The 24,552-nt window shown below is 42.9% G+C and overlaps 1 protein-coding gene across 1 annotated transcript in view; it reads right to left on the reverse strand.

Moving 5' to 3' along the window:
* Positions 1-5,226: 5,226 nt before the first annotated feature.
* Positions 5,227-24,552, reverse strand: part of DRD3 (dopamine receptor D3) — a 41,374-nt gene continuing 22,048 nt past the window's right edge. Inside the window, exons 4-8 of the mRNA XM_040484557.1 lie at positions 18,393-18,535; positions 12,503-12,699; positions 11,319-11,396; positions 7,739-8,084; positions 5,227-6,592 (exon numbers count right to left, since the gene is read on the reverse strand). Coding sequence (XP_040340491.1) covers positions 6,396-6,592; positions 7,739-8,084; positions 11,319-11,396; positions 12,503-12,699; positions 18,393-18,535 — 961 coding nt within the window. The 3' untranslated portion in view covers positions 5,227-6,395. The remainder of the gene's footprint in view (positions 6,593-7,738; positions 8,085-11,318; positions 11,397-12,502; positions 12,700-18,392; positions 18,536-24,552) is intronic.

The raw sequence follows: 24,552 nt of genomic DNA on the forward strand, positions 1-24,552 counted from the left end.
GACTGGGCTAAAGTCCCTTCCAACTTCCAAATCCCATGATTTTAGGTTGTGATAAATGGAAGCTTTTCAGGGGTCTTTAATATAGAATCTTATGGAATCTGTAAACCATAATGCAGGTTAACTTAACTCTATTATGTGAAGTTTTCTTAGAAGGAAAATACTGTCCTTTACCTTAGCCCATCTGCAATGCTGCTAAATGGGGCAGGAGAAGTACTTGATATTCCCTCAGCTTTCCTTAGCCCCAGTGGGTTTGCTGTTGAATTCTTTTTTATTTTATTTTATTTTGTTAAGACAGTGAGAAACAACTAAGGATGTTCTTTGAACAGTTTTGACTTTTATTAATAAGCATGTTTGTAGGTTTTTAGGCCTCAGAAGATAATTTATGCCCTTCTAGAATTATTTTTAGCTTGTCTTATCATAGCTTAGGAATCCAGATTTACCACTTTTACTGATAACAAAGTTAAGCACCAGGAAGTTTGCAGAATTGACTCAGGCCACTAAAGAGACTATATGCCAAGGCTGGAATCTAACCTCATATTTTAAATGACAGAGCTTTTGTGAATTTCCACAAGTCATCCAAATTCCAAGTCCTCTTGCCTTCCAGATCACTTTCACCATATTTTATGGATTGATTTGTGTTCCCTCAAAACGGTATTTTGAGGTTCTAACCCCCAGAACCTGTAAATGTAAACTTATTTTGAAATAGGGTCTTTGCAGATATAATCAAATTAAGATTGGATTAGGGAAGGATCTAATTCGATGACTTATAAGAAGAGGGAAACTTGAACACAGACATACAGCAAGAGAATGCCATGTGAAGAAGGAGGAGAGATTGGTGTTACTCTGCCCCACTTAGGGACATTAAGGATTGCTGGTAACATCAAGATCTAGGAGGAGGCTAAGAATGATCTTCCCCTACAGCCTTCAGAGAGCATGGCTCTGTCAACACCTTGATTTTGGACTTGGAGCTTCCAGAACCATGAGATAAATCTCTGTTGTGTTAAGCCACACAGTTTTTGGTCATTTGATACGGCAGCCCTAGGAAACTAATGCTCCGTATCCAGTGTGCTTCTCTCAGGAAAAAAGAGATGGAGTAAGAAGAAAGGCTGTTAGGATCATGAGAAGCAAAGATGGAAAGTCTTGAGGAATACCTGTGTTCTGATCCTCATTCCCTGGCCAGGAGAGGAACAGAGGCCCCAAGGTCACCTTTAGCAAGCACGTATCTGCCATTAGCCTGGCGTCAGATCACTCTATACTTGGGCACATGGCTGGATGAGCAGGGAAAGGGTGTGCTGTTAGGGACTAGCCATTTGCCTAACAACTTCACTACAAATCCAGCCAAGTATCCTGGGAACATTTAGGGAATAAAAGACAAGAGAAAAATCAGATTTCATGTGGGAGGCTGAACAGATTGTGCCTGATAGCATGAGACAATTAGAGAATCAGCAAAGAGAAAGAAAGATGGGCTGTGAACCAGATAGCAATGATAAAAATAGCTGCTTAGGGGGATGATGATGATGATGATGATGATGAAGATGATAATAATATCAATGATAATAATCTCTCACATTTGTTAGAGCTTATCGTTGTCAAACACTTCTAATGCATAATGTAGTCTAATCTTCGTCTAGTGAGTAAGGCCATTGGGATGGGTGGGGCAAGACGTCCCAGGACTTGTGCTTGGCACAGACTCCTAGGTTCTGCCTCTGCTAGTGTGTGCGACAGAGCAGGGCTGACATCGGCATCACCCTCCACTGAATCTCCGTGTCAGGAGGTAGTCATGGAAACTCACTTCCCTCCTAAGCTGATGAGAGAATTAGGTAGAAAGGAGGAATCAAGTTAATTGCCTGTCATCCCCTCTCTGCTCTTTGTGTGTTGACTCAAATTAAGCTTTTTCAGCTTTCTGATATCAGCAGATACCAAAGGATGGGAGCACAGGCCTGGGAGTCAGGACTTGCTGGAAACAGCCAGTTCTGAGCAGATCCCTTAACCTTTCTGCTCCTCTGTTTAGTTCTGACCCAAGCATTCAGGAAGACAAATCTCTTTGCTTGACCCCCTCGATTTCTGACCCAAATTCTCTGAACTGCCTTAATTTTAACCATCTCTGATTCTACATCCATTCAGCCAGCCATTTCTCCACTTGTATAGAAAAGAGCAAAGAATTCAAATTGAATTTTGCATTTATTGAAATTCACTGTAGCACAGAGGGAAGTAATTAAATAAGTCAGTTAAGTAAGTCGTCCGTGATGTGTGTTGCCCACATGGAGGGAAGTGGGGGAAAGATCTAGAGGTTTTCTGCAAGTTGTATCACCACCTGCTCAGTTACCACCTGAGCAGAGCTGGAGGAGGTCTCCAAAGATGAGGCCCTTTCCTTTCCTGCCCTATGGCCTCTTCTCTACAGCCAGATGGAATTATTGGAGATGCCTTGAATGCTTCTTCCTTGTTTACATCTTTAGCCCTTCAAAGATTTTCTCTGCCTGGTACACTGTTCCTACTTTTTAATTATGTCTTAACTCTGACAATACTTGTCTGGGAAGACTTGTTAGGGCTGAATATTGAACTTCAAAACACTATATGAATTAGACAAAAAGTAGGTCATTGGTATATGCATAAGTTAGACTTTCCCAGTGTGCTACAAGCTTCTGGGGGCAGGGACCTTGTCTTCCTTGATGATGTTTCCCAGCACTAACACCATGCCTGGCACACAGAAGGTGATAAATCAACATTTATTTATTTATTGAATAAGTGATTGATTTAGTAAATGAGCAATGAAAGGAGTGTTAGAGGATATGTGCTAGGAAAAGGAAATATTTACTTATGATCTAGAGTTGAATGTTGGTTGCAATCTACCTGAATTTCCACGCTTATTTGCATTTCACCCAAACAGTATGGGGAGCTCTGAGGCTTCATTAGGCCCCAGAACAGGTTTGCCCTCAACAACTCTGCTCTGCTTCATTCAGGGCAACATTTCTCCTACAATTTTTGGCCATGCTGGCTCTGAGAGTGCAAAGCTCTGAGGTTAAGTGCTGGTTCATAGTGGGAACTATAGAGGTCGAGGTGGTAGAATGAAGAATCCCAAGATGAAGAGGCTGAAGGGAATGTTTGGGATTCCCTTAGAAGGCTCTGCCTGGATCAGAAGAAAATTCTGGGAAGGGAATGTTGTCTCAGATTAGAGATAAGAGACACTGTCTAGGAGAAAAGAAGCCTCTCAGCTTAAAGGTGAAGGTGACAGTATGACTTTCTCCTTGTATCTATATGGAGTTTATAGTTTTTTTTTTTTTTAATTTTTTTTTCAACGTTTTTATTTATTTTTGGGACAGAGAGAGACAGAGCATGAACGGGGGAGGGGCAGAGAGAGAGGGAGACTCAGAATCGGAAACAGGCTCCAGGCTCTGAGCCATCAGCCCAGAGCCCGACGCGGGGCTCGAACTCACGGACCGCGAGATCGTGACCTGGCTGAAGTCGGCGCTTTAACCTACTGCGCCACCCAGGCGCCCCATAGAGTTTATAGTTTTTATAGAAGAGTTCAGTATATTTGACTGCGTGTCTGTCATTAGCCAACTGTGGGACAATAGTTCTGGACTTGAGTTTCCTTTTGTACAAATGAAGGAGAGAGTAGAAACAAATACTCTCTAAATTCTGTTGCATGATTTTATAAAAACAGATTATGAATTTCCTGGGTGACTGTTTTAGAAATTGAACATGGCAGGAGAGTGAGAGCAATGCCTCGGGCTGGGTTCTTCAGGAAGTTTAGGGGTGGCAGTGGGTCAGGTAGGCTGAAGCTCTCCCAGCGATCTTTGTCCCATTCTTTTCTCCCTGTCTTTTTCTCCCACCCATTTACCTCTCTGGTGGAAGGCAGTGTGTCATAGTAGTTAGTTGTATGGGCTTGCAAAGCAGGTAGAAGTATATTCAAATCCCAGCTCTGGGGGTGCCTAGGTGGCTCAGTCAGTTGAGTGTCTGACTTCGGTTCAGGTCATGATCTCACGGTTCTTTGAGGTTGAGCCCTGCAACAGGCTCACTGATGTCAGCACAGAGTCTGCTTAGGATCCTCTATCCCCTTCCCTCTGCTCCTCTCCCATTCCCCGCCCCTGTCAAAAATAAATAAACATTAAAAAAAAAAAAATCCCAGCTCTGCCACTACGTATAACCTGAGGCAAATTTCTTGACTTCCCTTAGCCTCAATTTCCTCACCTACAAAACTGAGTTTATCTTCTTAAGGTTATCATAAAGTTTTAATGATGTAAGGTTTTCGCTGTAAGGAAAGATACACAATATTTGCTATTCATTCTTCCTCATAAATATATTAGTGCTGATGTGGCCTATGTTTTTATTTTTAGTACTCTAATTTTGACATGGAATTTTATTAATTTTAACCCACTATCCTACTTGTTTTCTGTTTATTGTGCATGGGAAAATCTAGGAATCATGTACTTTTACTTCTTCAGATATGTAACTGTCTCAGTCCCCAGTTCTGCTTGCACCATAAACCTACTGAGCTAGATGGTATAAGGTACAAGAACTAGTGGGCGCACAAAATTTTTCCACTGAGTTAAAATATAAATACTGACATACACAACAACATATTAAAAATGCTGGCATTAAAAGCATTCAGGAGTAACAGGTAACTAAGTCACTGGGGATATATATTTCCTTCTTATACACTTAAGGGTTAGAGGAATAAAGATTGGGCAAAGGAAGCCTTGGATTCTTTGTAAAGTTCTTGTGCACTTTAAAGCTTTACCAGCACTGGGACACCTGGGTGGCTTAGTCCATTAAGCGTCCGACTCTTCATTTCAGCTCAGGTTATGATCTCACGGTTCGTGGGTTCCAGCCCTGCGTCGGGCTCCGTGCTGACATCAGGGAGCCTGCTTGGGATTCTCTTTCTCTCTGACCCTCCACCGTTTATGCATGCTCTCTTTCTCTCTGTCTCTTTCAAAATAAATAAATAAACTTCTAATAAAAAAAAAAGTAAAATATTACCAGGATTGCTGTGGACATCTGTCATGCCTGTGCACTAACAGCTCTTAACAGTAAATTTATTGAAGTTCGATATGATAACACTTCATAAATTATCTGTAAATTGTATCTTGATTCTGTAGTCAATAAGAAATAGCTTCTGTAGGTGAACAGGTAGTGGTGAGACTATTCAAGTTCCTTCTAAATGCAATTTTGAATGACATCGACACATTATTTTTATAATGCCTTTAATTTCAGTTGTTGGAGTGGTCACGTTCAGATTCTGCACTAGGCCTTTATAAAGACTGTCTGTGTGCTGTCTTTGGACAGCTACATGCCTGGTGCCCTCAGTTCTGAGGTCTACTGGCAGTCTAGGGGAGTCTCTTCCATGCTCACAAATGAACAAACATAGGAGCAGGTGGTGGGATCCTTGAGGGCAGGAGCTGTTTTATTCATTGTCATATATCCAGAGCCTGGGAGGTGACCGGCACTTTGTAGACACTTAGGACTTACTGGGCTTAGGGTCTGAAAGTATTGGGTCTCTGTTAAGCAGGAGATGATGCCTGGGAATAAAAAGTTTATAGCATTATGAAAAGCATATCTGAGGCATGTTATGAACTGCATGGTTTAAAGTGATACTACAGTGGGAGCCATCATTCCTTTTCCACTTAACAACCTCATCCTGAATTACTCTGAGGTTGAGTCTCTGGGATTATGGGAATGGAGTCAAAGGGTCTTCTTAGCTAGAGCTACAATACAGGGGTAACAAGGTTTGAAAGGAAGCCCATGTCCCAATGTGGGACAATGTCTTCCTCAGGGCGAGGAATTTTCCTCACCAAACGCAGCCAGATTCTACAGAGAGGTAGAAGCACTGGCCTTGTCCTTATATTTCAGGATACAATGAACCAAAGGAATGACCAAAAGGGTGTTGGCCCACAAAAGTACAGGGTCAGCCTGATAGTTTAATTATAGGCTCGAAGGAAGAGAGACTGGCTGTTTTGCAAGATGGTTTACTGGCTGAGATTTCAAGGACCCCTGGCGAGTTGACAATGATGAGATCTGTTCATTTTTCCTTCACTGTGATGAATCATGCCTCGGATGACAATTTGGTGTGTGTGTGTGTGTGTGTGTGTGTGTGTGTGTGTGTGTAGAGTCGAGTCACGTTTTATCAGCTTCTCTCTGAATTATTGCTTATCATTCAGGGACCTCCCAAGCACTTGAAGATTTACAGGATGAAGTCAGAGTTTTAGCTGGGGAGGTAGAACATTCTGTTTAGGAAGAAGCAGTTGGTTACACCTGCTACTCAGGGATGTCCTGGCTCCAGGAATCTTCCTACCCCATGCCAGAGAGCATAGCACAGTCTTTCTCAGCAGGCCCTGGCCAGTTGCCCAGTGGCCTGGTAGCTAAAGGTGGCCACAGCGAGTATGTTCTCCTCTTCTTCAGCAAGACAGGATCTTGAGGAAAGCTTTACGGAACTCAACATTGAAGGTGGTATAGATCACAGGGTTGAGGGCACTGTTCACGTAGCCCAGCCACGTGGTGGCGCTGTAAAGCTCTGGGGACACATGGCAGACTTGGCAGTGGGTATTGAGAACGTGGGTCAAAAAGAAGGGCATCCAGCAGACAATGAAGGTCCCTGGGTTACAAAGGAAGAGAGAAATTGGGTAAGGGGTTTGCTCACTCTTTCTGTTATAACAATGAAAATGACTCATGGTTGTTTGTTATCTGCCAGCGGCTATGCTGGAATTTTACATACCCGTTTATTTGTATACCAACCCTATGAAGTAGGTGTGATTAGCCACTTTTTTGGCGGGGGTGGTGAGAAAACTACATGCTTACATCTTTGATTCATCTCAGGTTTTTGTTCCTAAATCAGTTTTCTAGGTTGCTATTTAGGTAGCTCTTTACCAGTCTTTTCTACTTCTCAATTCAATTCAAATGTTTATTTAATGTCTAGCTGTGCGAGACCTGATCCTAGGCACCGATAGGGAAGAAGACCTTAAAGACATGACTGACAGTTCCTGCTGTTGAGATTACATCTAGATGTTCTCACAAAGTCCCTAAGATATGAAAAAGTGAGGTTTGTCAGTGACAATGAACAGAATAAATTGCCTTCACTAACTCTATATGGTACCTGTGACTTATTGATTTTTTTCTCAATTTAAATAAATCCTCTATTTTTCTCCTATAATGACTAACCCTGATTTTATTCATAACAGGAAACTTGGTATATACAGAAATGTGAAAGAAGGAAAATAACCATCCACCACTCAAAGACAATCACTTTTGACATCTTGGTAAATTAATTTTCGTATTTTTTTTCTCTGTATTTAAAATAATCTAGATGTTATTGCACCATATGACTGAAGTTTTTTGCATCCCTATTTTTTTCACTTAATAATTTAGAATACAAGTAAGCATTTATTAAATATCCAATATGTGCCAGAAATTTTTATTGAATTGTTATCTTCTTTATTATTTGATTTGTCCATTACAACTCCACGTGATGGGCAACAAACCCAATAGCTAAATGCAGCTCAACTAGGCCACTTGTTAAATTTCATGTTTCATAAATTTCAGCCTAGGTCTTTTGAATTTTCACTGGAGTTAACATTTATACATAACCCCTCCTCAGTTGTATTGCAAACATTTATAAATATTACAGCTATTGAATTTCCAATTTCTGACGAATGCGGTTCCTTAGTACCCCCGGTCAGCTCCACCAACTCAATCTAACCCGACCAAATCCAATGCAACTCAATGTAACATGACCCAAACTCACCAAGCACAATGGCCAACATCTGGGTTGCCTTTTTCTCCCGAAGTGGCACTCCGCGGGATTGCAAGGGCCCGAACTTTAGAGATGTCGACAACCTGCCGTTACTGAGTTTTCGAACCTCTAAGCTGAGCTTGGGTGCCATGGTGGGGCTGAGAGAGTTCTGAGTCCTCCCCTCCCTTTTCAACTCTCCTCCTGCTTCTTGGAAGCCTGGTTGCCCCAAGGCAGTATCTTGGCAGATGCTGTAGTAGCGCTTCAGCTCCAGGTGTGCCCGGCCAGGAGATAGTGGCTGCAGGTGGGACAAGAGAGGGTCCTGAGACTCCTGGGGACACTGTTTACCTTCTGAATGTTCCTGAAAAGGAAAGAGGATGCAAAAAAGTTAGAGGAAACCATCATGTTGTGAAACCTACATCTGAAAGTAGTGGGATCACGAAAAGTTACGGTATGTGAAATCTGCTTCTGACTTTACAACTAAAAAACACCCATCAGAAAGAGAACATTTGAGAATCACAATAATCCCCTTAGGAGGGTTGTATAGGGTTATAGCCTGGCCTTTTTGAGCTAGAATGACCTGGATATACAGAGGAACACATTAAATGACACTACTAAGATGTAAATCATAAAATCTGGAATGTGGGGAAGTCTGTAAGATAAATGACTCAGTTTTCTTTTTCTCCAACAAATAAATTGCAACAAAAACAACAGTAACATTTACCAGTTGCAAAGTGTGGGTCTTATTTGACTTTTGATTCAAATAAACCAACTACGAACAATTTACAAAACAATTGGGGTAATGTGAACACTGATTGGATATTTAATGATATTAAGGAGTTACTGATTTGATAATAAGGAGTTATTGATTTGCTTAGTGTGATGTCTTGTGGTTACATGTTTATAAAATAGTCTGTATCCCTTAGAGAGTCTTACAGAAATATTTTTGGCTTAAATGTTATGATACTTGGGATTTGCTTTGTAAGAATCCAGTAGGCATGGATGAGTATAGGTGGGAGTGTAGATGAAATAAGACTGGCCATGAGTTGATAATTGTTGAAGCTGGCTGATGGCTACTGAAGGATTTGTTATATTTGTCTTTCTACTTTTTTATTTTTGAAATTTTCCACAATAAAAAGTAGAAAGAAAGAAAGAAAGAAAGAAAGAAAGAAAGAAAGAAAGAAAGAAAGAAAGAAAAACAAACCCAGGATTTTCATCTCAGCTTTCCTACTTATCAGGTATATCCTTGGGCAAGTTAATTAAATACCTCTGAGCCTCATTTGTAAAACAGAAAAGAAATTGGGGGAAAAAAAAGGTTTAGGATGAGTAGACCCTGAGAGTAAAAAACTGCAGCTATTTGGATGTTTCTGGTATTTGGCGGGGATGTATGTGTTCAACATCTGAACTTCTTTCTATGCTTGAAGAATCAGACTCTGTGTCAATCTTGAGTAGTAGGCAGGACCCCTCAGCTCCCATTATTGAAACCATAAAAGCCATATGTTTACTCTCCCCACATCCTCACTGGTCACCTAGAACTCTGGCACATAAACCAAGCCCAGCAAATTAGAGAATTGTACCTAAGACCTTGAATTGGAGCTTGTGAAGCTGGGAGACTTTAGAATATGTCTAGCAGTTGGGGCACCTGGGTGGCTCAGTCAGTTAAGCGTCCGACTGGCTCAGGTCATGATCTCATGGTTCATGAGTTCGAGCCCCGCATCAGGCTCTGTGCTGACAGCTCAGAGCTTGGAGCCTGCTTCAGATTCTGTGTCTCCATCTCTCTCTGCCCCTCCCCATTCGTGCTGTCTCTCTCTCTCTCCAATATAAATAAAAATATTTAAAAAAGAAAAGAATATGTCTAGCATACTGTGGCAGTCAGTGTCCAGTGTCCTAGGTCTTCCAACCAGATTCTTCCTTAGGCATGAACAGCATCATCTGAAGTTATTCTTCATTGTCTGAGCTACTTTGGTATCCTTCTAGTAAATTCCTTTTTCTGTATGTTAGTCAGTGTTAGCAACCAAGAATGCTCACTACTTTCTCCTTAGTTCAAGGAATCACAGTGCTAGTGCACTGTACACACTCAGAAACATTGCTGAATGAATGAATGCAATATGCCTTTAATATGATACAGTGTTTTTAAAACTCTGCTCCATAGAGGTGTTCATAGGGATTCTAGTATAACATAATTTAAAAATTTTTGATGGGGTTTTAAAATAATTCATATAAACATATTGTGTTTTTTTAATTTTTAAAATTTATTTTATATATATATAGAGAGAGCACAAGTGGGGGAGAAGGGCAGAGGGGGAGAGAGAGAATCTTAAGCAGACTCCACGCTCAGCATGGGGCCCAACCCAGGGCTCAATTCCATGACCCTGGGATCCTGACCTGAGTCGAAATCAAGAGTTTGATGCTCAACTGACTGAGCCACCCAGGTGCCCTAGGCATATTGTGTTTTTATCTGAATGGCCATTTATAACCAATATTATGATTGTGCTGGCATCTAGTAATCTAAAAGTGACAATATTTAACTTCAAATGCATTACTTCTGAAACTAAAGGACTGGGGACAAATTCTTGAGTATTATGAAATCTCAGGTTTGAGAACATTGATCTAGTATAATTTGTCTCTATTTTACAGATGTGGAAACTCAGTTCTGAAGAAGCAAAGTGATCCTTTCAAGCATATATATTGGTGAGTGTATTTTTCAGCTCTCTGCAAATGCTCATCACTACCGTCATGACTGGCATGAAGAAACACTGGATTCCTCTGGGTCTGGCTGACAGAGCCCTCCACTCCCAGGTGGTAGGACAGGACCTGTTTCTCCATACTCCTGGCAATGCCAGCCTCTTGGCTCTCCATTCTCTCTTTAGAAGTTACTGCTTTTCTTCCTTTTGGCCTTAGAGTCTCCTCAGACCTTAGATCTGCTATAGGCAACTTTAAAATTCTTGCCTATTTTTAAAAAATTATTTACAGCAAGAATCTCTATCTGCTATACCAGGCATGTGTAAAAAGTGGTTAATTAACTATACAGAGATTGGACAAAGCTCAGACCTTCATCATTATGAGGTTTTGAAATTTTATTACTAATGTTTACTTGGAGTTCAGGGAGAGGAATATTGATCTTCTATTTAACAGCTCCATTCTGTGCTCAGCTTACTTGGGAAGGCAGGACTGGATTGAAGTAAAAGGACAAGGATAGGGGTGACCACAAAATTGTCTTGGTTTTCCCCCATATACAGTGGGAAACAGAACACTTGAAAGTCTCACATTAGCATCTCTTCTCTGCTTTTTTGGCTCTGCCCATGTATGCTTCATTGATACCCTGTTCCCTCTAGGCAGGTGACTCTGGATGACATCCTCACACCACGCCAAGAGTCAGTGGCTCTAGTCATTGGGATCTATCTCCATAGTGATATGCTTTCTGAATATCATTTGGAGATTCCTATTCTGGAGCTCAAATCAGGATCTCATATTTATTAACAAGTAAGGGATTGGGGCCAGTCCATTCTGGGGTGGAAGTGGAAGCAAGTCAAGTCAGCATCTTGAGAAAAGGTATCCTATTCTTCTCCTATAATCAAAGCCATGGCTTACTTACCATTTGCCCCGTGGCATCTGATGGAAATCTGTCCCTTATTGAAAACTGCCGAATGGGGTGCAGCCTCAGACAGGAAGACTAGGGTAGGTTGAAGGAGAAAAAGCTGTAGGTTAAGTTCTACATGGTTGAGCCATATAGATGCCAATGTTTGAAACATAATATGTTCCTATCCTCAGTCTCATGTCCTTACCTCTTATTTCATGGGGACCAATATTCTTGTTCTACCCAAGTCTTGGAATTTCAACTTTGAGAGACTGACTCTCACTCAGGTCATTGTAGGTTAATCTAAACATCCAAATTGGACCTGCCTTCAAGATCAAATTCAGTTATTACTCTGTTTATGAAGCCCTTTCCTAAGCATATTGACCTCTCTTTTCTCATAACCTCCACAGCACTTATATTTTGGTGCTTAATTGTCTTCATCTCAGTTCATAAACATCGCATCCAGTTTGGGGCTGTTAGTTAACTTTGAGTGGAGGGAGGTGTGCTTTATTTGCTTGTCTGGATTCTAAACTCCATGAAGGCAGAGGCCCTATAATATTCCTGCTACCCCTTCTTTAGCAGATTGCAAGTGACTGGTATCCATCCATTTATGCTTCAAGTACATCTTGTGCCAGACACTGGGATAAGTAGGCTTTATAGCTAAAGCAAATGGAAGATCAGTGCTGAGGTAGCTCTCCTTTTCAGGACCTTGAAAGGCCCCATAAAACACATCATCAGTTTTCCATTTCACAAGCTGGGCAGCATCTTGACACAGGGGCAGATCTAGTAAGGAAAAGAGGTTTCTGTGGACCCCAGTGATTCTTAGAGTAAGATGTCTGCTAAAAAGTCAGTCCTGGGGACCTACCAGTGGTGCGTGGGACAACTGCACACTAAGACTGCGAATCCTGTGTGACATTTGAACTTCTGGCCATTTGGGAGCAATGAAAAACTCTGATGGAAAGGAGAAGTCCAGAAACCATCCTATAATATTGCCAAGCAATATGAGCTCCAAGGAAGACTAGCAGTGCACTTTTTGATTTAATTTCCTACTCTAAAGCATAGCTAATCCCAGCAGATTAGAAGGTGGGTGTCAGATGTGTGTCTCCTGAGGGGCAGTATGGCAAAAGCATGTCCTGCTGGACACAAGGCTGGAGGCCACCAGGCTGCGGACTGTTTCTCCTCTGTCCCTCCAGGGTGCTTACTTGTTGTGGGAAGCTAGGTCTGACACTGATGCACTGACTGTTCTGTCGAGTGAGGATCCGTCTCCGTCTCCTCTGTCTCAACACCACATAGATCCTGGCATAGACAAGGACCGTCACTCCAAAGGGCAGGTAGAAGGACACCACTGAAGAGTAGATGACAAAATCAGGGTTGGAGATGGAGCAGACGGTGGGGTCTCCTGTGAGTGAGAGAAAAGGAGAAAGCAAAGCAGTTTGCCAAGTAGGAGACATCAGTGGGGAGTGTACAATATGGTCTCATATCTTGTGTGGCGTCTCCACCATCTAATCCACACAGAGCTTTGGGAAGCAGGGCTTCCCAGCACCCCCCACTCCCTCATCATGTCTCAGTTCACATCCTACCTCATATGCAGAAGCTCTTAAAAGCCAGGAGCAAAAGTGGGTATAAGTATGCTTCTATTTTTGGAAAAATGGATATACCCACACATGGACACACACATGTGTGTGCCTACATACTTGTTTCAAGCATTGTCTTTAAGATTACTAGTGTTTGCTTCTAGGGAGGGTCACAGGCCAGCTACCAATCTAGGGCAGAAGGGAGACCTACATATATGTATGTGTATATATATTCCCTCGCACCTTATGTTTTACCATGGGCAGGAATTTATTTTCCCATTAAAAATATTGAAAGCATATGCATGAGAAAGAGCAAAGAGAAAACACAGAGCTATTTCAGAATCACTGACCCCTGAAGACCCTCAGTATACCATCACTGAGCCTGCACTGTCATCCTGTCCTTTCTCTCCTATCTGGATAAACTGCTGCCTGTCCCTAGATTAGGCTTTGAGACCTCTCCCACAATTTCTCCATGCTTGAAGTCCTGTGAAGCCTGTCAGTGGGCAGAGTGACACTATGGTGAGCAGTGAATGGGGCCCTGCCCCAACTCTCATTGGGTCTGGCCTGAGTGTATGTCTTGTCGGTGGGGCAGCAATTCTGGAAGCTTCTCTCTGCTGAGTCCCAGATGAGGTGGTGAGGACAGTGAGTCCTCTCCCCCAGGAGATGAGGTGCTTTGTCTCAATTATTTCATTGAAATAGTACTGTGCTGTTGGTACAATAACTATTGGGTGAATCCAAGAATGATGAATATATGAGCAAAGCAGACAAATGAACATTTTGCAGGAGCACAGAAGCAGTCATTGGCTGGAGCATAGAGGGGAAAGCCTCATAATGTGATTGATGATATTTACCCCAAATAATTTCAACATTTAAGGAGGAAAGGATGATAAGCACTCATCAACTTCCTATTTCAAAAAAAGTATATGGAGCACCTACTATGTTCTAGGCACCATGCTGGGTGATAAAAACACTAAGTAGCCCTACTAAGTGGTCAAAGAGGCTTTTGTGAACTAGCCTGGGAACCTGAGTCCCACAGAGGTGTGAAGGGCAGGGCTGGAAGCAGGTTGTCTTGACAGGTTCATAAACTTAAAGCTAATTGAAGGCTTTGTCTTCAGCTTGTTTCCAAAGACGGAAGAGCCTGATGCATCTGAATTTAGGATGAGTCTATTATTCTTTTAGTTTTGGGTTTCTCATCTGGGATCCCACCAGCTCCCGTGTTCTGAAAGCCAGATGAGGTGTTCTGCTGCTCAAATCTAGATAGCAGTCCTTCATTTCCTTGTCTTGAAGGAAATTTAAGACCAATATTTTTATCTGTGAAATGAAGGGATTGTGCTGCCCATTCAGAGATTTTTAGAGTTTCCTCTAGAGCCACCACTCTCTGCTCCACTGCTGTCAATGATGGGAATTTCAGCGAGACTGCTGGGTCTCGGTGGGGAGCTGGGGCAACTCTAGTGAGCCAGGACCCCCAACCTTGGGACTCTGTGCAACCCAAGATCCTGCCTTATTTCTTATCCAGAAATGCATGTTGCTCTTTTCTCGTACAATGAGGACAACTCCAAGATGGAAGAAACTGATGTTCAACATTTTTCTGCCTTGTGTTGTCTGACAATTCACAATCTCATATAGCAGCCTATTTCATTAAAAAGAGCTCTGCCAGGGGCCCCTGGGTGGCTCAGTCAGTTGAGCATCCGACTACAGCTCAGGTCACGATCTCACAGTTCGTGGGCTTGAGCCTAGCATCAGGCTCTGTGCTGACAGCTCAGAGCCTAGAGCCTGCTTCAGCTTCTGTGTCTCCTTCTCTCTCTGCCCCTCTCTCACTCATGTTCTGTCTCTCTCTTCCAAAAATAAATAAACATTAAAAAAAACAGCTTTGCCAGAAAGTTCTTTTGTGTTGCAGTTCTTAGTGAAAATCCAGCCACTTCCAATATCAGGTGTCATTGGCAGTATCCTGCCCTTTTCTCCTCTACTTTTCACAGGGTGAGTAGAAAAAATGGCCGAGAGAAGTCATTTATATTGGGCTTTCGAATGAACTTGGGAACTTCCTTATAGATGGAAGAGGTGCTAGAGGAACCCACATCCATCACAATAATGAAACTGTACTGTGAAGGTCAGGCTGAGGCAGAGAAGGACGGCTGGGCTTCCTCCCTTTGAGTTCTGCTCACTAATTCCCTGAACTGTGCTCTAGGATGAGGTGACTGGTCTCTATGTCCACCAGCAGAACTACTAGTGCTTAGATTTTCTTTGGAGCAGGTGCATAGTTAAATTTTGATGTATAGAAACCTTTTCTAATACACAATAATAACAACAATAGCATTAGCTCATATCCATTGGGCCCTTACAATGAACCTGAAGCTTGGATGTGATACATGAATAAGTGGAGGGCTGACTATCGTCTTATTAATAAACTTAAAAGTAAGAGAGAGCAGGGCGCCTGGCTGGATCAGTCAGAAGGGCATGTGACTCCTGATCTTGGGTTGGTGAGTTCGAGCCCCACGTTGGGTATAGAGATTACTAAAACAAAAATAAATTAAAAAAGAAACTTAAAAAAAATTTGCAATAGAATAAATCATGTACTTAAAAAAAAGTGAGAGAGATTGAAAGAGATGAGACAGAAGTGAGAGTGTACGTGTTAAGTCATGGGCATTTTCTGCCTTCTTAATTCTATATTTGAAAATCCTTTTGGAAAGATTTTTCTGAATTTTGTTTCTGGAATAATAATGATCTCACTGGTGACAACACCAATTAGCTCATCATTCTTCTGCACTTTAGATGTAGTCATTAACTGGGAACTCTGTCTAACGTCAGAGCTTGAGACTGTTTTAACTGTTACTAGGGTGCGTGTATCTGTGGGAGTGAGTAAAACAGCCCCCGCCAACCCCCATGAATGAGTAAGAGGAACCACTCACCCGAGTGAATGGTGGTGGGGATTTGCTGCTGGCCAGGGGCAAGCAGTGCCTTCGTCTAGCAGTGGTTGTGAGATCCCATACTACAAATTCCAACTTAGAATAATGTATTTTTGTATAGAAAGTAGGTTATAGAGGGTGGTTTAGTTATCAGACCAACCCAAAAAGCACATTTAACACTCATCAAAAATATCATTTTATTTATTAATTTTTTTTTAACATTTATTTATTCTTGAGAGACAGAGAGAGACAGAGCATGAGCAGGGGAGAGGCAGATAGAGAATCCGAAGCAGGATCCAGGCTCTGAGCTGTCAGCACAGAACCCCACGTGGGGCTTGAACCCACAAACTGCAAGATCATGACCTGAGCCGAAGTTGGATGCTTAACCAACTGAGCCACCCAGGCACCCCTCAAAAATAGTATTTTAATGCCACGCAGACTCTTAGAGTTGGGTTAGGGAATGTTGCTTTGGGGAGTAAATGTGTGTCCACAACCATGTTTGTGTGTATAAAGTGTCATTCAGTGAAAACAACAAAGTAACTAATGGTAAAGAGTAATGCAAACATGATAGTAACATCGTATTTTAGGAACACCTTGAGTTAACTAGGCAAATATTTGTTGGATGATTCAGCTGCTTAACCTTTAATGAAGCAGAGAAAGAAGCCTGACCTTGAGCATGCAGTGTGTGTTTGGCAGCTCTATGTATGTTATTCCAATTTATTCTTGACTTAATCATAAAAAGAAAAGCTCTATGAAGGAAGGAGAGTGGAATTATATCACATGTAGTGTCAGAGTCTAAGGTCAGTGATGAAAGTGAACATTATATAGAGCTGAAATTTGCTTTGAAAAATCTCCTGAATCACATACAAAGATATACATGGTTTTATTACAGCCCTGAAGAGCAGTAAGTAAAGATGTGTGATACATACATTAATATGTCATATATGTATTCTAAAGAGTTCAAACACAGCATGCAATTTTAGAAATGAAGTTACTAGGTTTATTTGCAAGAGGCCATATATACAAATAAACGCTGGTAACTTTCTGACTGAGTATATAGACTCAGTCTATATATTTCAATTTGCTCAAGTTTATGCTTCAGTGTATCCCAAATTTATCAATATGAAAACTTAGAAAAGTTAAGTAGATTGTTCAAGGAGACACAGCTGGTAAGTAGTAGAATTGAAGTTTGAATGTAGGTTTTTCTAATTCCAGAGCCTCTGTTTTCCTAAATGTGTTTTGACTTTTATTTTATTTTTTTTTCAATTTTTAAAAAATGTTTACATATTTATTTTGAGAGAGAGAGAGAGAGAGAGAGAGAGAGAGAGAGAGAGAGAGAGAATCTCAAGCAGACTCCATGTTGTCAGCATAGAGCCTGACACGGGGCTTGATCTTATGAACCATGAGATCATGACCTGAGCTGAAATCAAGAATTGGACGCTTAACCAACTGAGCCACCCAGGTGCCCTGTTTTGACTTTTAAATTATTGGTCAGCAAATGACTCTTTGATGACTATTTATAAGTTAGGATTTGCCTGTAATTATATGCAATGTGTTACATATAATATCTGTATATATATAAATACACAGCTATGTGATTTGTACATATATACCAGAAATTAATGATCTTAGAAGATAGTAGGACTTAAATCAATCCAAATGGACAAAATAAGAATTCCAGGTGAATACTAAAACATGACTCAATTAGTTCTATTTTAGCAAATACTCAGTGTTTATTATCAATACCTGTAACCTTACTGTATATGCTAATAGTTTTCATTCAACACATGAAATTCCTGAGGCTGAAAGATGGACATGGAACAGCGAAAGAAGACTGACCCCTATGAGGCATAGATTTGGATCAGGGTCTTACGTCTAAAAACCAAACATCTCAGATATTCACATTGTTAATCCACATGTCCATCCATCCATCCATCCATCCATCTGTCCATCCAATAGAAGATGTACCATGTGCCAACCATCATGGCCAGAATTTTTGTATATTAAGATATAGGAATATACTGTCAAATAATTTAGGGGTCTATACTGGCTCTCAAATGCCAGAAATGATCTTTATTCAGTAAAAAATTAGAAATATATTTCTTGAGCCTGACTAGAATTAGAATTGTCCTCTTATGGGGAAGGCCTTCAGAATCCACAAGGCAATTTTATAGCATTTTATAGCATTTATTTTATAAAATAAATATTATTTTATAGCATTTATTTAATGCATTATTTTACAGCATTTTATAGCATTATTTTGTATTGTAAGCCCATTATGAATTGTCATTTTTTCATTAGCAAACTTCACCTGAATTACTAAATAGCTTAATTTGTTAACTGGCACATTGCTTCAAATGAATACAATATCATTTCTTTCAAAATAAGGATATGCTAGAGTTTTCACTAACTCGGGCAGAACTTCATGTACCAATAAGTGATGAGATTTTGCTTTATGCTTTAATCAAAATCCAAAACATTGCAGCCTATGGTATCCTTATTTGATTACAAAGTATGCTGATCAGGGTCAGAAATTTCCAGGCTAAGTACCACTGATAGCCACTCAGGCGTGCTATGAATCACATGGGTGTTGTAAGAGGGACCATCATTTTTACCTGTGGTGTTGAAGCCAAAGAGGAGAGGGCAAGACACGGCAAAGGCTAGTACCCACACGGCTGTAATCATGAGGGCCACACGCCGACAGGAGCTCTGTCCTGTGCCATGTTGGTAGTGGACTGGCATGACCACTGCAGTGTACCTGTGAACAGAAGGGGAGAGAGGATAAACATGATGAGAAGGGATGGGGGGATTGTTCAAAAGACAAGTTGACAGAGGCTCGTAGAGAACTAATGTGGGTGATACATGTGGCAGGAGAGAAACAGTTTGGTTGGAGGAAGAGAGAAAGCTTATTTGAGTAAAAATGCAGAAAGGCTGAGATAACAGAGACGAATCCACTGAGCAGGGAAAGGGAGAAAGAAGAAAAAAGTGAGTAAAGCAACAGACTGGGCGGCTGGAAAGCTTGTTTGCCAGTGGCGGTTGAGGACCAGCATACCTGAGCCTTGTATTCAGGTACCCTAACCCTAGACTCTGGGTACTGGTCCGCGTGCCTTTACTTTCTCCCACAGTTTTTCAGGTAATGCTAGAACTGTGCCCAAAGAGGCTGTTCACCCCTGCTTGTATCCTAATATAAATTCCGACCCTCATAGTGACAACTATTTCAAGTGGCAGACATTTTAAAAAAATAGAGATGAGTAATATCTAGTGAAGGCTTATTTCAAAATCCAGTTTTCATGCTCTTAGTCCATTCAGGCTGCCATAACAAAAATAGCATGGACTGAGTGGCTTAAACAACAAACATTTATTTTTCACAGGTCAGAAGGCTGAGAAGTCCGAGATCAAGGCACTGGCAGATTCATTGTCTGGTGAGAGCCCATTTCCTTGTTCACTGATGGCTATTTTTTCACTGTGTCCTCACGTGGCTGAAGGGGCAAAGGAGTGATCTGGGGTCTCTTTTCTAACGGCATTAATCTCATTTCTGAGGGCTTTACCCTCATGACCTAATCATCACCAAAGGCCTCATTTCCTAATACCATCACTTTGGGGGTTAGGATTACAACATACGAATTTGGGGGAGACATAGACATTCAGTCTACAGCAAAGGCTCTTGCATGGTTAATACACAGTTCTTTGTGTTATTGGACATCGTCTTTTCTGTGGCAACTCCTCTCACACATTTCCAGCTACTTAGCAGAAACATAGCAGGTCCTATACATTTGCTTACTATGTCTTCCCCATTTATCCATGCATCTCTTTCCTACCAGCTGCTTTCTGTGATGGCCACAGCCTCCTGCAGGTCTCTTCTGCCAGGTTCTAAAAGGAAATTTAATCATGTCCTCCCCATCCCTGACCCCCCAGCTGGAAACTGAGAAAGGCAGAATTTCTGCCCTGTACAATCCCCAAAGTTGAATGTAGACTGAACTTGAGAATAGGACATGATGTCACTGCTGTGATTGGATTACTAATCAATAGACTGAGTTATTCAAAAGAGAGATTATCCTGGGTGGGCCTGGCTTAATCAGCCTTAAAAGGGATTGGTCAAGTTCACTAATGAGACCAGACAACTGCCTGCCTCAGGGTTGGAGAGAGATAGCTCCCAAATGATTTGTTACTTGATGGCCAAATCATTTTATAGCCTTGGTATTCCTTATAGGTCCTTGCACAAAGCAAGTAGGAAGAAGCTGTTGATTGTCTTGTGGATTCTGAAGGCCTTCCACATGAGAGGACAATTCTAATTCTAGTCAGGCTCAAGGAATCCAGTGTGCATTTCTGTGTCCATAGAGGCTTAAGTTTTCTTTGTGTTCTCAGTGTCCAGGGAACATAGAGGCCAGATTCAGGGTAGGATCCTCCTTAGCTCCCTTGTGTGTCTCAAGGAAGGGGAGAACAGCCCCTGGGTGGGAGGGGGTGGGGCACAAAAGCTCCTCCTCTCTGTGCCAGCCTGCCTAAATCATCAGCCCCTGGTGCACCTGGCCTTGGAGTTCATGTGTTACATTTGCATTCCCACAAGAGCTGCTTGAGAGTCAGCTCTGAGGGCTGAGATGGAGGCAGACTCTGCAGGATTTGGCCTTGGTACCATGATATGTGACAGAAGTGGCTCCTTTCTCAAGAAGGAGAAATAGAGGTCCTTATTTAATAAGTTCAAATTAAGATCCCACCATCAACCCCAAGGGAGGCCTGTAGGAACTCAGTTCCCCTCTTCTGATGCACAGACATTATAAATCCTGCCTGGAATCCCTAACTTGGCGATCAGGGAGCAGGCCTGTAGTACCTCGTGTTCCTCTAGGCTTCTTGCTCTCCTCAGGGCTTTGGACTCAGGGCAGTGGGCTGGGGCTTTGAGTCAAATATGTCTGGCCCTCAGCAGTGATCCCTGAGGCACCTTGGAAGAAAGACTGAGCCTTGAAAACAGCTGTTGGGAGCTGGGTAGGAGAGGTGTGACCAACTTCCTCCTCTCTAGACCAGCAGTTGGTCCCGGGGCCTTCTATTTACATAATGTCTTTTGATAAAAAAGAGCCTGGCTCTCCAGGTGGAAACAGCCCTAATTTGTACCATTTGTCAATTTCCATGGTAGAAGTACTCCCACCTTTGCCCATTTCAAGCCACACCAAAGGTTTACTAACTGGTTCAAAAATTCTTAAAATGTTGCCCTTTCAGCTCTTGCCAGCTATTAGGAGCTGGCTCCAGGCAAGCCGCTGAGCATTTTCCTAGGTATGCTTCAATGTTCAGCAACTCCTTGGAAGCTCCTGTTAATTCAAGAAGTGTGGGGAATGCTGGCTCCATTTTCTAGAGGAGGAATCAGAGACATAGAGAGGTTACATGATGAACCCAAGATCCCACAGCTGGTCGTGGAAGAGCCAGGTCTCCCACCGCTGAGGCCAGTGTCTCTCTGGTGTGCCCCACTTCCTCTCAAGGGCACTGTCAAGTCTCTGAGGCCTTGTGGGGAAAAGGGCTTCCTCAGGAAAGGCGGCATTCTATTCGAGAGCATGTGGGATTCCCAGAATTTTCCCCAATTAGTTTGATTCTATTAATTACGGGCAGGGGTGCGGTGGGGCAGCGCTCCTGTTAAAATACAGATTCCCAGGCCCCAGGCTAATTTAATTAAGTACTTCCAGAGTGGAATTCAGAAATGCGCATTTTTAAATGCACCCCTACCTATCGTGGGGCCTATCCGGGGCTTGAACTCAAGGCTCTGAGATCAAGACCTAAGCTAAGATCAAGAGTCCAAGGCTTAACCGACTGGGTCACCCAGACACCCTAAATGTGCATTTTGAACAAGCAAGTGTGTCTTACAATTAGACAAGTTTGAAGTCTGCACCAAGGAAAATTTCCGTCAGAAATTCTTGTAACGGTTAAGAAGTGAGAGACGACGCTACATTTACCACTGTTATGTTACTTTTTTGGGGGGGGTATTATTTTTTAAACACGATTAAACTTCTGGAATAAACGAGGCCCCCAAGTTCGCCTGCAGGGTTTTCCGCCACGAAGCCTGTTGCGGGTGACCGAGACAAAGGTGCTGTTCCGAAACTAGCCATCGGAGGGCACCATAATGCAGCGAGAACTGCCAGCGCGGCAGGGTGAGAAGTTCACGGCTCACCTGGTGGCGTTCCGGACCCCGTGGGGAGGCAGGGGGGCGGGGAAGGCTCGGCTCTGCAAGTTCTCGGAGGCCTGCGGCGGCCCAGAATTCCCACCCGGGTAGGCTGCTCCACAGCTGGTCTCCTCCCGAATCGGCCGCAGGTGACGGCCGGCAGCGAGGGCAGGGCTGGACGTAGACGCGAGCAGTTGGCGGGCCTGGGCTGTCTCTAAGTGCGGCCGCTGCGCTCACCGAGCTGTTCCAGGGCGACTCTGCGCGCCACCTCGCTTCCTCGCCTCCTCCTGTTTCAGCGCCTAGTTCACCGGGCTCTTTCCGGCGTGGCTGGAGCACTGGCAGTGTGTAAGGTGGTTAAGTCCGTGGCGGTCGGAAACAGACTGATAAGCGTCTGAATCCCAGTTCTTCCACTTAACTGTGTGGCCACGGGCCAGAATTTGGCTTCTCCGAGATACAATTCCCTTATGTGTACATTGGGGATAATGATTCAGCCCGATAGGGCGGTTATGAACACTAAATAAGATGATCTCTGTGAAGTCTTTTAGCACAATGCCTGGTACCTATTCAACATTTAAGAAGCCCCATTATTATTATTATTATTATTATTATTATTATTGTCATAGTATTGTGCTAGCCCAAAGAATCTGTGATTATTCATATGGATGAGTTTACGGGTATCTTCCCCTTGTTCCTGGGAACATTAAAGGGAACATTATTTATCAAACAAATATATATAACACTTTCTATGTGCTAGGCAACTGTTTGAAGTGCTTTACAAATATTAACTCATTTGATTCTTGTAATAACTGTGTTACTATGATCTCCACTAAACAGATAAGGGAACAGAGGCCCAGAGAGGGTAACTGACTGGCCGGTGGCCACATTGCTATTCGGTGGTAGGGCCAGGATTTGTAGCCAGGCAGTGGGGCCCCAGAGCTAAGGGGCCCAGAGTGTGGCTAGGTGCCTCTGCGCAGGGCAACAGAAGAAAGCGTGTGACTGGATCCTTACTCCTGCACCTACCAGTGGTGTGGTGTGAGCAGACTACACAGTCTAGCCTCAGACTGTTCACTTGTAAAGTGGGGATAATACACCTGTCTCGCTGGGGTGTTGTGATGGTTAGCAATAATGAAAAGCTTTTAGCGTGGCACACAGTACATTCTGCACAAGTGGTAGCTATTTGAGATTAGCACGGAGCAGCCAGGGCACTGAAGACATAGGAGATATGCCTCTTTTACTCCAAGTTGCAGTGGGCTGCCAGAGGCAGCATGGCCAGAAGCTTTGCTCTTGATGTCCCATCCCTACTTCCACCAGTGAAGGGGTGGCTCATTATAATAGAGTACTGGTGGGGGAGTCAGGAGGCCCCAGTTCTAGTCCCAGACCGAAGAGGCTGCGGGAGCCCCTACAAGCATGTAACATTTCTGCACAAAGGAGTTAAACTACGATGCCCCTTCTGACTCCCAGTTCTGTGACTGGGCTTTGTAGGCTCCTCACTCTGCTGAAGCTCTCAGGATCCTGGCAGAACGTGACCTCCACCTGAAGCCCCGTCCTAAGGCAGGAGGTATGTGTGGGGGCACTGATGAAGGTGCCTCCTCAGGAAGCTGGCGTGCAGAGTGGGGGAGGAAAGAGACTGGTCTGGGTGGGAGGGCCTGAGTCTAACTCCCTGCCTGGGTTTAATGAGCCCCAGAGCTCTGTGAGGGCTGCTTTTCACCACCTTTTATTTGGTCAGACAGGGGTCTCAATAAATCTTTAGTTCTGTGGACTCCCCTCCTGAAATTGTTGAAGGAGAAAGCTTTTTGCAAATGACTGGAAAGCCCTTTGCAAATATAAAGTACTTATTTAGATGCAAACTAAAAATCCAAGGTGCCTGTGACTCATCTGGTACCTATTGTGCTTGCTGCAAAGACGCGGAGGCTTGCCTGTGTGATGGGTGCCATTTGAGAGCCACTTAAAGAACTCCCTGGTGAATGAATTTGGTTGCATTATTCCTGGGCCCCTAGCGGAGGACTCTAATTCTCACCACTCAGAACGTGTCCTCCTCCTCTGACACTTTCTCAGCCCTCTCCCAGAGTCAGTTCTGACCCAGGATGCTGCGGGAGGGGGCTGGTCCCCTGGGGAGGCAAGGAGCCAAGGAGGGGTGGGGGGGGGGTAAGTAGGGGTTTGTGCTTTTTAAAGAAGAAAAGGCAGCATTAATCCAAGCATCCAGGGCTATGCCTGAGAATCTAATGACAATAGTATTACTTGCTTTCAAAACCCCTTTTTATCATTTCCTTTTCTTTCCTATCTCTTACTACCCTGTTATTACATAGCAGGGCTTCATGGCCAAAAAATGCTGAATCCATTCGGTCAAGTTTGTCAGACTGGTGACTAGCATTGTGTGAAGACCAAAGGTCTGCATGAATGACTGCATTTTTAATGAATTGACCAGTGATTTGGCATCACATGAACAGAATTTAATGCTGTGTACTGCACACTGCCATGAAGGATGATGGAGACAGCTTTTCCAAGGCCTGTTTTCATTCCTGGAATAGAGAGGAGCCTCCATCTTGAGTTTTGGTGAGGATTGGTTCATGTAGATGTACCAGCCAAGAAGAAAGCATCCTTCTCTGTTGGAGTCTAAGGCATGACTTGTTCCTCAG

This window comes from Herpailurus yagouaroundi, unplaced genomic scaffold (genome assembly GCF_014898765.1).
Source record: "Herpailurus yagouaroundi ecotype Mexico unplaced genomic scaffold, PumYag 162, whole genome shotgun sequence".
Classification (NCBI taxonomy): Eukaryota; Metazoa; Chordata; class Mammalia; order Carnivora; family Felidae; genus Herpailurus; species Herpailurus yagouaroundi.